This window comes from Oryzias latipes, chromosome 21, assembly GCF_053564925.1.
Source record: "Oryzias latipes strain Hd-rR chromosome 21, Olatipes_Hd-rR_3.1".
Classification (NCBI taxonomy): Eukaryota; Metazoa; Chordata; class Actinopteri; order Beloniformes; family Adrianichthyidae; genus Oryzias; species Oryzias latipes.
This window is the reverse complement of record NC_136257.1, coordinates 33,674,533-33,687,674: the sequence shown is the minus strand read 5'-3', so window position 1 is coordinate 33,687,674 and position 13,142 is coordinate 33,674,533. Positions and strand designations below refer to the sequence as shown.

At 43.9% G+C, this 13,142-nt stretch overlaps 1 protein-coding gene across 2 annotated transcripts; it reads left to right on the top strand.

Moving 5' to 3' along the window:
- Positions 1-727: 727 nt before the first annotated feature.
- On the top strand, positions 728-11,591 carry chpfa (chondroitin polymerizing factor a). Of its 2 annotated transcripts, XR_013652598.1 has the most exons (5): positions 728-1,257; positions 5,406-5,970; positions 7,749-7,931; positions 8,065-10,175; positions 10,253-11,591. XR_013652598.1 is itself a non-coding variant. In XM_004086929.5 (4 exons), exons 1-4 carry the CDS (start codon positions 965-967, stop codon positions 9,325-9,327), a joined length of 2,304 nt encoding a protein of 767 aa, XP_004086977.1. In that variant the 5' UTR covers positions 728-964; the 3' UTR covers positions 9,328-11,591. The 2 variants fall into 2 exon arrangements, 1 of the variants encoding a protein (XP_004086977.1); XM_004086929.5 differs by having other exon boundaries at positions 8,065-11,591.
- The last annotated feature ends 1,551 nt before the right edge of the window (positions 11,592-13,142 follow it).

The following is a 13,142-nucleotide window of genomic DNA, read 5'->3' as shown; positions in this document are numbered from 1 at the left end:
AAGTCCAACAACTGAAAACAAACAAACAAATACATAAATACACAAACAAACAAACAAACAAATAAATAAATAATAGCCAACCATAATTTAAATTGTACTCTTTTTGGTAAAACAAAAAATCCTGCCCACTAAACACAGATAAAATGAAAATTATTAGGCAGTAAACTAAAGTCACAAGTTAGTTTTGTTTTATAAATAATAAAAATATTGCATACATTTATAGTGTTAAAGAAAAATTAAACGTTTTACTACACATGTATTTATGTAAAGTAATAGATAAATTTAGTAAAAACAAAATCTAGTTTATTTAATGATTATGTTTTTTTAAATACATGTTATTATAAAAACCTTTCAATTGCACATTTACTAAAAATAAAATGTATGATTCATGGTTATTCAAAATGAACGTTATTCATCAGATCTTTTTACTTGTCATGAACAATCTAAAACTTTCTGTTTCTGTTTTATAGCTGGCAGAAATGCAAGGCACTAAGCTGCTATTTGCATTAACAGTTTTATTATTTAAAAATTATATTAACAGTTTTTATGCTGCTTTATCGACCGAAAACGTAAAACCATTTAACAGAAAGTACAAAACCCGCCTCATTTCAACGGTTAACGGACACCTGTTGCATCAGCGCCGGCAGTATAGATCCGCACCGGGCGCAGAGTACCATGGTAGTGCTTCACCTGCTAGCCTGTGGCCAGATATCCCTCCGCCCCGAGCAGCGGGACCTGAAGCCCCGCCTCTGATGCTAACACCAAGGCGGGGGGAGGAGCCAGGTAGCGGGCAGACTGACACGTAACAGTCCAGCGTAAAATTTAAGGAGGAAGTCGCATCTTTTCCATAAATTGACTTCGTTGAGGACCGGCTCACCTCAGGCTCGATGAGGAGCGGAGCTGCCCCGTCGCCGAAGCCCGTTTGAACGCCTCCGAAGCGGGACCGCGAGACGGAGAGCTTAAAATGAGATTCTCGGTGTTTATTTCTGTCCTGCGCTCGCTCGGGCCGGTGGTAATCGGCGTGTCTTTGGGGTTCACGCTGAGTTTGCTGAGTGTTAGTTGGACGGAGGAAACGTGCCTGGTGGTGGGCAGCGGGCGGCGCGAGGATGTGACTTCAGGTCGGGACGGACTCCTTAAAGGAGCCCGAAAGCCCAACTCCATTTCTGCCGCGAACGATGCGGACTCCGAGGAGGGATTCGAACCCAGAATCGTCCCGTACAAGCAGCTCCAGCCCAGCGCCCCCAAAAAAGTTTTCAGGTAGGCGGTGAAGCCTTAGTTTCTGCTGTTTGTGTCGTGTCCACCTATTGAGGAGGTAAACCAGGATCATCAAAGGGCTCGTTTGGCTCCCAGCTGTGTTGTTGTCTTACCTGAAGATCATGAAGGTGGTCATCATCATCATCATCATCACTGCAGGTGGACAGGCGGCATATTTCACTTTATCTCATCGTAATTAAGCATTTCCACAGATAAAAGCTTCTTCTGCCTCCTCCTGTATGTGAGGAAGAGGAGGTCGTCATCAGCATAGACTTCACCTCTCCAGCACGGACTCTGTTTGATGTTCTCCAGCACAGAACCGAATCCTCCAGGTTCTTTCTCCAATGGATTCTGCTACAGGCTGCCATGCATGAGCTCTCTGAACATCAGACGAGGGCTGTAAGGATGAATCCACCTAATCGATGAGTCAATTTTTATTCAGAAGCTCCAACCAGATAGATCTGTCTGAGGCTATCGATCTATACACTTATAAAATATTTTAAAAACGAAATAAATCATTCATAATCTAAATCAGCAGGTGCCATTTGGATGGAGGTACAGTGGGTATTTTTATGAATGGATTTGACATTTACTCTTGTTTACTTGTTTGTTTGTACACATATTCAATTCATGCTTTATTAACTTGAAGAAATCTAAGGAATCTGGAAAACTTCACCTGAACTGTTCAGTACCAGGTATTTATTTCTGAGTCACACAGGTGGGCATTTTGGCTAAAGATGATCTGGATCCATTTTTAGCTCAGTGAATCGGATCGTTCAAAATAAACCAAAGTGGACTCACCAACCAGAAATTATTTGAATTCATTCATTCATCTTCTTCCGTTTTGGGGTCAAGGGCTGCTGGAGCCTATCCTGGCCACTTGTGGGTGAGGGCAGGGGACACCCTGGACGGGTTGCCAGTCTGTCGCAGGGCCACAATCACCCACCCATGCACACTCACATTCACACCTAGGGACATTTTAGAGTAACCCATTAACCCATGGAGCATGTTTTTGGACGGTGGGAGGAAGCCGGAGAGCCCGGAGAAAACCCACGCATGCAGATTGAATCGAATTGTTAAAATGAATGGCCCAAACGTTCACATCTTCCAATGTAGAGGTCCATTTTCAGCTGGAAGCTGCTTAAACAATTGCTGACAATTGTAACCGGTAACATTAAAAGGGACTAAATGTTAGGCTTGGTTGGTCCTGATGAATCATGGGGCAAGTCTTTACATGTGTAGTTTCCTCCACACATGGTTTTTCTTGTTATTCTTTCATTCACGACTTCAAAGGATCAGTTTCACTGATTTTTTGATTACCTAACTTTACTCAAGAAACCAACATTCTGCCCCTGCACGTTCACAGATGCTTATCTTCTCCTCCATAAAGGTCACATGTCGTCATTAAACAAATGTGCTCCAATTCAGCAGAAGTCTCCACGTCTTCTGACCAGTTTCCTCGTGGTTATACGGTGAGATTGGCCATTAGATTGTGGGGGATCGATTACATTTGGGACCAAAGTGTCAATGGAAGCCAGCCAGAAAGTGGCGAGAGCAAGTCATGCCTTTGTCATGCTGCAAAAGGAAAACTGGCCCCCGCCACACATCCAGCATGACTCATTCAAACCATGGGAATTGATTTGCTGTGCAGTTCATAAAAGGATCAAATATTTAGTTCTTTATAATTGTTTTACGTGGGCGGGTAGCTAATAAAAGCTGGCTCTAAAGTGGAATAAGAGGTGAACTCTCTTTTGAATGTAGAGATCAAAAGAAGCCGTGGCACATGACATGCAACCATCGACTGTATCTGAGAACTGGAGTGAGTGTGAGGTCATCGAAAACGGTTTTATTTGCAGCTCCGGCTGAAAAAGTCAATGCAGTCGCCATTTTTGTCGCGAAACGGATGCTGCCATGTTGGAGCCAGACGTCATCAGTAAGAGGTGATTGATCTGAACCTGGTATGTCAAGTTGCCATAGCAACTCATGCTCTGAACATAACCTGGTCTGGAGCAGGTTTAGTAGGTTAGTTTGTTTTCAGAGAGGTGAAGCAGCATGGCATGTCCATTTGAAGATGATTTAGTGGATGAAGAAGCTCAGATAATACTTTTTCCACCGTGAGAGGGTGATAAGACCACATATGGATGTTGGAAAGATAAACGTTTTTACTCTGATCTAACTTAATTATTTACTTCAGTTAAAATAAATCAATTCTTTTTAGTTAATTCAGCTTAAAAATAACACCTAGTTTTCAGACAGTCATTTTACTTTCATTCAAATGAATTCAATTAAGTAGGTGTAACTTTGGTGCTGCTGTTAGATCGGCACCGCAAGGGATTGTGGGATACCATTCCCTTTGCCTGTCTGGACGGATTTGGGTTTAAGTGTGGGTTTTTGACCAAATGTGTTTACCGTAGTTGTTTTACTGGGTTTCGTCTAGTTGTTTTGTCCTACTATGTTTAAGTCTTTCTGCACCATGAGTGAGAGGGAGGGAGAGGATGATGAGTTTATTTAGAACCACTACTGCCTAGAGGTGTAACATCAAAATGGGTCAAATGGCAAGTTATATTATGTAGTGAATCCTTTAATTGCTTCTTTTATTTTTCTTATAAAAATGAGAATATCTGCCAGCTCAAACTTAGACATATGAGAGTTCAAGAATTAAAATAAATTAAGATGGAAAAACATTTAATTGAATTGGAGTCATATTACATTTAGTTAGATAAATATGTAAATTTGAGTTGTAAAAATAGTTATCGAATTGGATAGACGTAAGAAATTAGGTTGAATAAAATTAACTCAATTACTTGTTACCAATAGAAGTAATTCATTTACCGGTAAGTTTTCAAAGTTGGATAAGTTATGGTAAATGGCGTATACTTATATAGCGCTTTTTTACCTTCTTGAAGGTCAAAAGTGCTTTACAGTCACACACACATTCACACACTGGCGGTGGCTCCACTGCCGAACACTGGCGCCAACCTCCCACCAGAGGCAAGGTGGGGTTCAGTGTCTTGCCCAAAGACACTTTGACTCATGGGCGCGCAAGGCGGGAATCGAACCTGTAATATTACGATCGTGGGTCGACCGCCCTACCGCTGCACCACAGCCGCCCCCATTATTTTTATATATATATATATATATATATATATATATATATATATATATATATATATATATATATATATATATATATATATATATATATATATATATATATATATATATATGTATATATATATATATATATATATATATATATATATATATATATATATATATATATATATATGTCACAATGAAAATAGAAATGAGATAGAAACTCATGTGTTTACTTTCTGTTTGTTTTCTACAAGCAGAAACTCTTATTTGCTATCCGTCTGTATTACTTTTTGATGGACGTATAATCTTCATACGCCGTCATTTAAATCCGTCTCACTGAAGTATAGCGCTCTCTTTTTTTCTCCACGCGTTTCCCTACTTGCTATGCACGTGCATTAACCCAGGGTTACCAAGTCGCTAACTCATATCCGGTCTTTTGGAACCGACATACAAGACACACAAGTTCAGGCGGATTTAAGGCAGAGTTCAGGGTTAACGTCAGGGTAGTTTAAACGTGCTTTCTGGAATACCCCCCTGTATGTTTGTTTAATACTATAATAGGTTGAGAATTCGTTCTGTTGTGTCTATTGAAGGGTATGGAAAAGTTGAATGCCTGTTGATTCAATAAAAAACAAGAACCATCTTCCCCTTCCTATGTGGGAGAATTCTGGTTGATTGTTTTATTCGACCATAAACCACACTTGCATGAAGACCTGAACTGCTGAACATGCCGGGGGACATTGATGCCACGCGTGTTGCATAACTCCAGGAGCTATTTTGATCTGGTCAGAATACCTGGCACTAGAAACTTGAGCCAAATTGATGAAATCGTAACCCAGCAGAAATGCACCCCCAGCAAAAACCTCACTTGATTCTGCAGATCTAGGAGTTCAGTTGGACTCTCAAGCTCAGAGTTTGCGTAGTGTGTTTCATCACACACTTTCATGTTGTTTTTTTTCAAGAGTTATTCATTAAAGTACTTTATTGTGTTGTCATCAATTCCATAGTTTCAAAGGGATTTCATTCAGCATTCCACATCGCATGTCTTTCAGAGCCAAATACATCAGCACGGAGCTGGGGATGCGGGAGCGCCTGTTCGTCGGGGTCCTGACCTCCAAAAATACCATCAACACTCTGGGTGCTGCTGTGAATCGCACTATAAGCCATCACTTTGACATTGTGGTCTTCTTCACCGGTCTGCGCAACCGCAAACTCCCCCACGGCATGTTCGTGGTTTCCCATGGAGACGAGAGGCTGATATGGAACATGTTTCAGACCGTCAAGTACATCTTTGAACATTACATCAACGAGTACGATTGGTTTTACTTCGTCCAAGATGATGCCTACACAGAAGCAGACAGGATCAAAGCCCTAGTGGAGCACTTGAGCATGGATCGAGAACTCTACATGGGGAGGCCTGAGGAGTTCATAGGCGGAGAGACGGAGGGGAAGTACTGCTACGGAGGCTTTGGGTACCTGCTGTCGCGCAGCCTGCTGCTCAGACTTCAACCTTTCCTGGAAAACTGCAGGAACGACATCCTAAGCTCCAGACCCGACGAGTGGCTCGGAAGATGCATCATCGATTACACCAGCACTAACTGTGTGGGTGAATACGAGGTGGGTAGCCTGAAAGCATGTCTGTTGTGCTGCTCAGCAGTAAGAAGGAAAATCAGTTAAAAACAGTTGTGTATTTTGAGAACTTTGAAACAAGTAAACCAACAGGATCTACATGTTAAGATAGAGAACATCCATGAAGACTAGGGGATGGGAACCGTTTGGAATGGTGACAAACCGGTACTTTTGAAATGATTCCAGTGCTTGAACTGGTGCTACAAAAATAAAAATATGTTTCTCCTGAAGCTCCGCCCACTCACACAGTCTCACCCACTCTGACATGAGCCCAGCCACAATTGCTTGAAAGGTGAAATGATTGGCTAGAATCGTACAGCAAAACGGAACAGAATGCAATTGATTTACACGTCCAAAGCACCGAACTCCTCCATTTTATACGGTACCGTTTGTACCAATACGCCGGTTCTGGTACCGACCTGGCAGAGTTTTGGTACCCATCCCTAATGAAGACTCGTATGCTGTAAGTTCTTCCAAAAACACTGAGGGGCACCACCTTTACTTATTTTGGACCTCCTCTGTTTAAGACCCGACACGAGCTCTGGGGAGGGTTGATGATTAGTTGGTGACATCTTGTTTCTTGACATGCGCATTTTGGGAACCTGTCAGTGGATTTGATGAATGAACGAAGCAGTTGAGTTTAGGTCACAAAGTTTACAAAAACAGTTGAAGACTGTCATCAGAACATCTGTATGACAGGTTGTTCTCCTCAGCAGAGATCCTACTTTGCCTCTAGGGAAGCACTTTAAACTGGCAGTCAGCTCTAGGACTGTAATTACAATGCTAGCAAAGGGACGGCATTCCTATTACAGACTAGAGGGCTAATGCCCTTTAACTTCCTGCTGCCTGAGGAGCAATGTGGAATAGGTTAACAGGCACAGAGACCACAGCAGGGAGTTCAGCTTAGGTTCAATGTTGTGAAAATCCCCTGTGGGTCAACATGCTCTGCCCCTATAATGTCATTAGTGTTTAGGGTCAAACTGGCTTTGTCTCAGTACTTTTCAGGTGGTTGTCATTCAGCAGTTTGTTTCATCTTGTCCAGGTTTGTAGTCTTCACTCAGAAGCCAGGACTTAAGCTGGCTCCACACAGGGTTTACACCGTTTTTTTTTTTCTTCTTCTTCCCATTTCCTCTGTCTTGGCTTCAGCCCAAAGCTGGAAACCATCTTGTTACACTGCTGAGAGTGAGTTACTAGCTATCTGAAGTGCCCCGAGCCAGAGGGTCTCCAGCAGAGCCCCTTTGATAAGGGACAGAGGCCGGGGGAAAGTTAACAGGCCTGGGATGGAGGAGAAAACGGCTCCAACGCCAAGCCAAATGTCTTTTTTTCCTTGTTACAAGGGAGTATTGAAGGCAATTAGGCAGGCACAATGCTTGACTAAGTGTTCAGCTACAGGCTGTAAGCTGTTGCCAGACATTTGTAATGGAGTGGCTTCACTTCTTTGTTTATCCGAGTCCCCATTCTTTGTTCTTTTAATAGCTTCATCAGATTGGGTTCACTTTTTTTAATCACTCAAGCTCTTTAGGTCGTTACTCGCTGAAATGAGATTCAGTTTCCTCCTTCAGCTTTAGTTTTAAAATAAAACCCCGACGCATAACTGTGTATTAAATGCTTTGCCATGGTTAACAGGGTTATGGTTAACCATGGTGCGCCGGGGATGGCAGGAATGCAGATTTTTGAGGAAAAATGCAGCATAACAAGTGAGCCTGGAATAGCATTGGACACGTTGCCATCACACCTCGTGAAAGGCCCGTCTGTTTCTTTTTCAGGGACTCGAGTACCATCATTACGAGTTGGGAAAAAACTCCGATCCCAGTAAAGAACAGAGTGAACAGTTCAAGAGCGCCCTGACCGTCCATCCGGTGTCAGACCCCGAACAAATGTACCGGCTGCACAGATACTTCTCGGAGATTGAACTCCAGAGGACCTACGATGAGATTGCTAAGCTGCAGGTAAGCAGATTTCCAGGAGTCACCAATCTGACTGGATCAGTCACAAAGACATTCGTTGCTTCAAAGTGTTTCCTCCTGACACAAAAATAACAAAAAAAGACAAAAAGAATACTTCCTTCTTCTGTCTTTACAGGCGGAGATCAAAAACGTGAGTGTGGTCGCTTTCGAAGGCAATCGAAGCGCCCAGTGGCCCGTGGGGATCAGCCCGGCGTTTGAGCCCAAGTCTCGGTTCGAAGTTCTGAAATGGGAGTATTTCACAGAGGAGGAGATCTATTCGTGCATCGACGAGGCCCCCAAGTGTGAGCTGCGTGGCATTGATAAATTAGATGTAGCAGATGTCATAGAGACCGCTGTACAGGAGCTGAACATCAAGTATATGCCTATTCTACACTTTAAGAAGCAGCAGCTGATTAATGGCTACAGGCGCTTTGACCCCACGAGGGGCATGGAGTACACCTTAGACCTCCAGCTGGAGGTGGTTAATCAGAAAGGCCACAGCAGGTCCATCACCAAGAGGGTCCACCTGGTGCGACCTTTAAGCCTGATAGAGATCATTCCCATGCCTTATGTGACTGAAGCCACAAGGGTTCACGTCATTATACCGCTGACCCTGGAGGACCGGAGCTTCGTCAACCGTTTCCTTGAAGTCTTTGCCTCCAATGCTTTTGAGACGAGCGAGAATGCCGTCCTGACCTTCTTGTTCATTTATGACCCAGTGGAAGCTCAACACGTGAACCAAAATGACATATTTGCCGGCGTGAAGGCTCAGATAAACGCCTATGAGCACAAGTTCCCTGCAGTGAAGATCCCCTGGATCAGTGTCAAGACAGACACCCCAGCTCCCATCAAATTCATGGACATCATTTCAAAGAAACACCCCGTAGATACCTTGTTTTTCCTCGCTCAGGTCAGCACGAACGTCGATGCGGAGTTTCTGAACCGCTGTCGCATGAATTCCATAAACAACTGGCAGGTCTTCTTCCCAATCCACTTCCAGGAGTTTAACCCAGACGTGGCCTACCACAACCAGCCCCGCCCAGCCACAGTGGACCTGGTCAAAGAGGCGGGACACTTTGACCGCAGGTCTTTTGACGAAGCGTGCTTTTACAACTCGGACTACATGGCGACTCGCTCCCGCATGGTGTCAGATGTCCAGGAGAACGAAGACCTTCTAGAAGGCCTGGATGTCTACGACATGTTTGTCAAGTATTCGGGTCTGCACGTGTTCAGGGCTGTGGAGCCAGCGCTCCACCAGCAATACCGCTACCAGCCCTGCAACCCCAAACTCAGCGAGGACATCTATCACAGATGTGTTCAGAGCAACCTGGAAGGCCTCGGTTCTCGATCCCAGCTCGCCATGCTGCTGTACGAGCAGGAGCGAGGAAACAGCACCTGAACTTCAGCCCAACCGCTGGGCTGAAGTTCAGGAGATGAGGCTCGTAGTTCTGAGGTGGGGAAGTGCTAAACGCCCCGCAGAGGCAGCCCGTCCGCGGCCGGGAGGTTGGTCTCAGTCCTCCTGGGGAAACCAGGGCTGTTGGGTTAGCTTGAGTCCTCGGCTGGTTTTGGTTAAGTGATAGATCACCTTTTCTACCTAAAACCAAATGTTTTTACACTGTGCTACAAACTAACACCTACGTAGAGCCATTTCTGACCACTAGAGGACAACAGTCGGAACAATAACTTGTATTTTTTAACGATAAAATATTTTATAGTAGTTTCTTAGAATTTATTGAGCAGTCCCATCTGGGTGAGGAAAACCGTCCGGACGCAGGCGAAGAAGATCCTGCAGGCGGACGTCGGTTGGAGATGAATCGGTTCACTCGGTGTGTGAGTGTGTGTGTGGGGGGGGCATGCCTTTGTTCTGCTGCTAAAAGGAACCGATCATCTTTCATAAGCGGAGAGGCGTGGAGGGAATGTTTCCCTTGTTTAACTTTAAAGCTGCTGAGATCTGTTGACGCGGTACCAACGAACCCAAAGAGGCGTCTGCGCCTCGATGCTTTTCAGGGAGATCCGTCCTGGAAGACGTGCGTTCCAAGAGCGTTTAGATCAACAGTTTTATGTTGCACGGCTGTTTGTCTCTTTGGGGCATTCAAATATTGCACTTTTGATGCTCAACTGGTTTGAGTACTTACAAAAGTGTATTTTTTTTAATCTTTTGTGCCTTGTTACAGAATTTTTGATACTCCTCGCTTTAGCATCTCACCTCTTCGTGGGATGCAGATCAGATATTTTTCTACATTTCCGGTAGTGTTACACACATACATGTACATGCAGAGAGGGCTGTTTGTAAAGAATGTACGTTTTTCTTGTTCTTTCGATAGCTTTCACGGTCAAATCTGGATCGTCTCCAGTCTGAGTTTGTGCCTCGACGCTGGGAGGGGCTCCGCCGGCCGAACGCTGTTCACGCGGTTCTCCTTGAGACCTTTTCACGGTGAAATGACAAACAAAGAGGCAGAAACAGACGGGTGAATAATTGGGGAAAAATGCCTGAAATACTTGCCAAGGTTTGTGTAGACGTTTGGTACTTCAGAGCAGAATTTAATCAGCTCAGAAATGTTTCAAGGAAGAAAATAATCCAATGTTTAGTTTTTCCAAAGTGCTTTGAATGACTTTGAGTATTTTTTGTGGTGTTTGCGTCCTTGGTTGTGAGCTGCAACGCCTGCCGTCTGTTGGGGAATCCAGTGGGAGGTCTGTTCTGTCACTGAGTAGTAATGGATGTACAACAGTAAGTTATTAGTGAGTTATAATGTGCAATATTACAGCTTGGTTTGTTGTTTTTAGAGGACTTTTAATGTCCAAACATTTCCCTGGAGTGCAGTAGCGTATCCTATCGCAGTACTGTTTGTGACTCATACGTTCTGTTTGATGCAAAGTAAAAACACTGTAATTTCTCTGACAGGACATTTTCAATGCTGTCAGGAGACGCTTTTGCTCCTCAGACTTACTTTGAAGTACATAAAACCGAAGCGAGTCCTTTTATTTAACTGTAATTGGATTTAATATATATGTTGGAACATTGGCGGTTCTTCTGCAGTGTTTCTGCTCCACTCTTTTTTTTTTTTACCAACGCATCTCTTTATCCAGAAAGGAGAGCAGTCGTGACGGCGCAGCGTCTGTGTGAATGTTTATTTTGAAAGGGTGTTCTTTAATAATATGCAGAGTTGGAAACGTAGTCTTCCAAAGAAGTCACTGTGAACGAGCTGGGATACGGAATGAAGTTGCTTGGATGTTTTTTTTTTAAATTTGCCTTTGGTCCACACAAGAGGCCTGACATAGTGGGTGGAGGTGGGGCGTGGTTATCCTGTTGTTAACACGGCCACCATCGCTGAGCGACGGCTCCCTTCGTGTTCGCGTCCATAATTTATTTCGTCGGCAGAGCCTGAATCTGCAACAAACCTTTCTCCAGCAAATTCTACTCAATGATCCTTTTTACATTTTGTGATTTTTTCCTTTAAATCCAATGATGAACTGAACAAAAGTATCAGGTACTTTAAGAGCTCCAGGTTCGGATGTGTGAGCCCGATAGTTTACATTGTTTTATGCACATGGGTACTCAGAAAACCAAAGTAGTATGTTTTAGCTGATGCACATGATTGATTGCTGTAATTCTCAATAAACTGTGAATTATTGTATTTTTCTGAATTAAAGAATATTTGAGTATTTCCCGTCTGTGTTCCTTGCACGTGGTCGACCTTTAGGTGTCAGCAGAAGTTCACGTTTGCACGGCTCAAGCCGGAACCGAGCACACACGGGGTTTGCCATCAAAAAGTGGATTTTCTGAAGTCGTCCTCGCTCAGATTTTGTCAATCGGTTCTTGGAAACACGGCTCTCGACATTCCTGCTCGTGTTGGAGTCGAGGTATTCCTGATGTCTGGGTTGGGAAGAAACGGGGGGATGTTGCAACCGTAATTACAGCTGTAGTTATTTCAAGGCTCAATGTGCAGGGCCTGTAGGCATGATGTAAAACCACATAACTACAGAGCAGCTGGGATTTAAATATAAGCCATTATTTTCTACTTGGTTTTTATGTTTCATCCCAGAACTTTCTCCTCCCTCACCAGAACAAACGGAGGACGCTGGCGCTCTGAAACTCTATTTTCACTTTTCTCTTGTTTCATTTCTACAAACTTGGGATAGCATGCAGACTCTGAGGAATTTCTTATATTTTTTATAATGTTGCATTCCCACAATCATCCAGTGAGAGGCAATAAAGTCATTTTTATCTCCTGGTTTTGTCTGGAAACGAGCAGAGGACTGAGGTCTGCTGTTCAGGAGTTTTAAATGCTCACTTTTTTTCCATCAAAAAGAAGACGGCTGTGAGAAAACCCACTCTTGGCCTTCTTGGAAACTCAGAGCCGGCTCCTTTGAGTTTCCATCTTGCAGAGCTCCTCGGAGCTCTGCAAGATGGAAACTCAAAGAGCCGGCTTGAGAAAAGTCGGCCGCCGCCTGCTGCATCACTCCTGCAGGAGCGAGCGGCCTTTTGTCTTTCAGACGGAGGAGGAGTTTTAACGAGGCGCTAAAGTCATTGTCAGCAGGATAAAGGGCCTTTTCACGCCACCCCAGATCCCCTCAAAGCAAAGTCTGCAGTCATATTTCAGTTCAACAGTGCAGCCCCTGTGTGGCGTCTCCAGGGATGACTCCCAATTATTGATGACAGAGGAGCAGATTGTTATGCATGGGCTGTGCAGGATGCCATCAGAGACTGATTGAAAACCTTTTGAAAATGTCAAAGTGACACATGATTATGAATATTAATCAGCCGTGTACAGCCCATGATTACTTGAAAGGTGGAGGGGATTTGACAGACGGAGGCCGTCGACTCTGGCGGTGATGCATGGAGAACTGCGGGAACCCAACAAAACAATCAAAAAGGAGGACTGTCACTCGATCCTTTCAGATGAAACGCTCCTGCAGAAAATGTCTCATTTTTTTTGGTCAAGGGAAACGCGGCAGACGTCTAATCTGACTCTGCAGAGATGATCTGTTTTTCTGATCTCACGTTGAAAATCTTTATCAGGATTAAAAGCAGAATTTCAGAGTTGTGGCATTCCCACGCCACACGCTGAGCTGACATTTGCTTCGCTCCAAACCTGTGGGTGAATGTCGCTGTAGCCGAGAAGCATGAAATCCTCAGTCCTGATGAAGAAAAACCCTCCTCATCACTTTGCTTCTAATTACAAAGAAGGCAAAACCTTTGTAGTTAAAGGCTTT

Excerpts from the sequence above, each read along its gene's own strand:
- chpfa (XM_004086929.5), top strand. The coding sequence starts at position 965 with ATGAGATTCTCGGTGTTTATTTCTGTCCTGCGCTCGCTCGGGCCGGTG. Across the intron at positions 1,258-5,405 it reads GCCCCCAAAAAAGTTTTCAG|AGCCAAATACATCAGCACGG; the intron begins GTAGGCGGTGAA and ends CATGTCTTTCAG. Across the intron at positions 7,932-8,064 it reads ATGAGATTGCTAAGCTGCAG|GCGGAGATCAAAAACGTGAG; the intron begins GTAAGCAGATTT and ends CTGTCTTTACAG.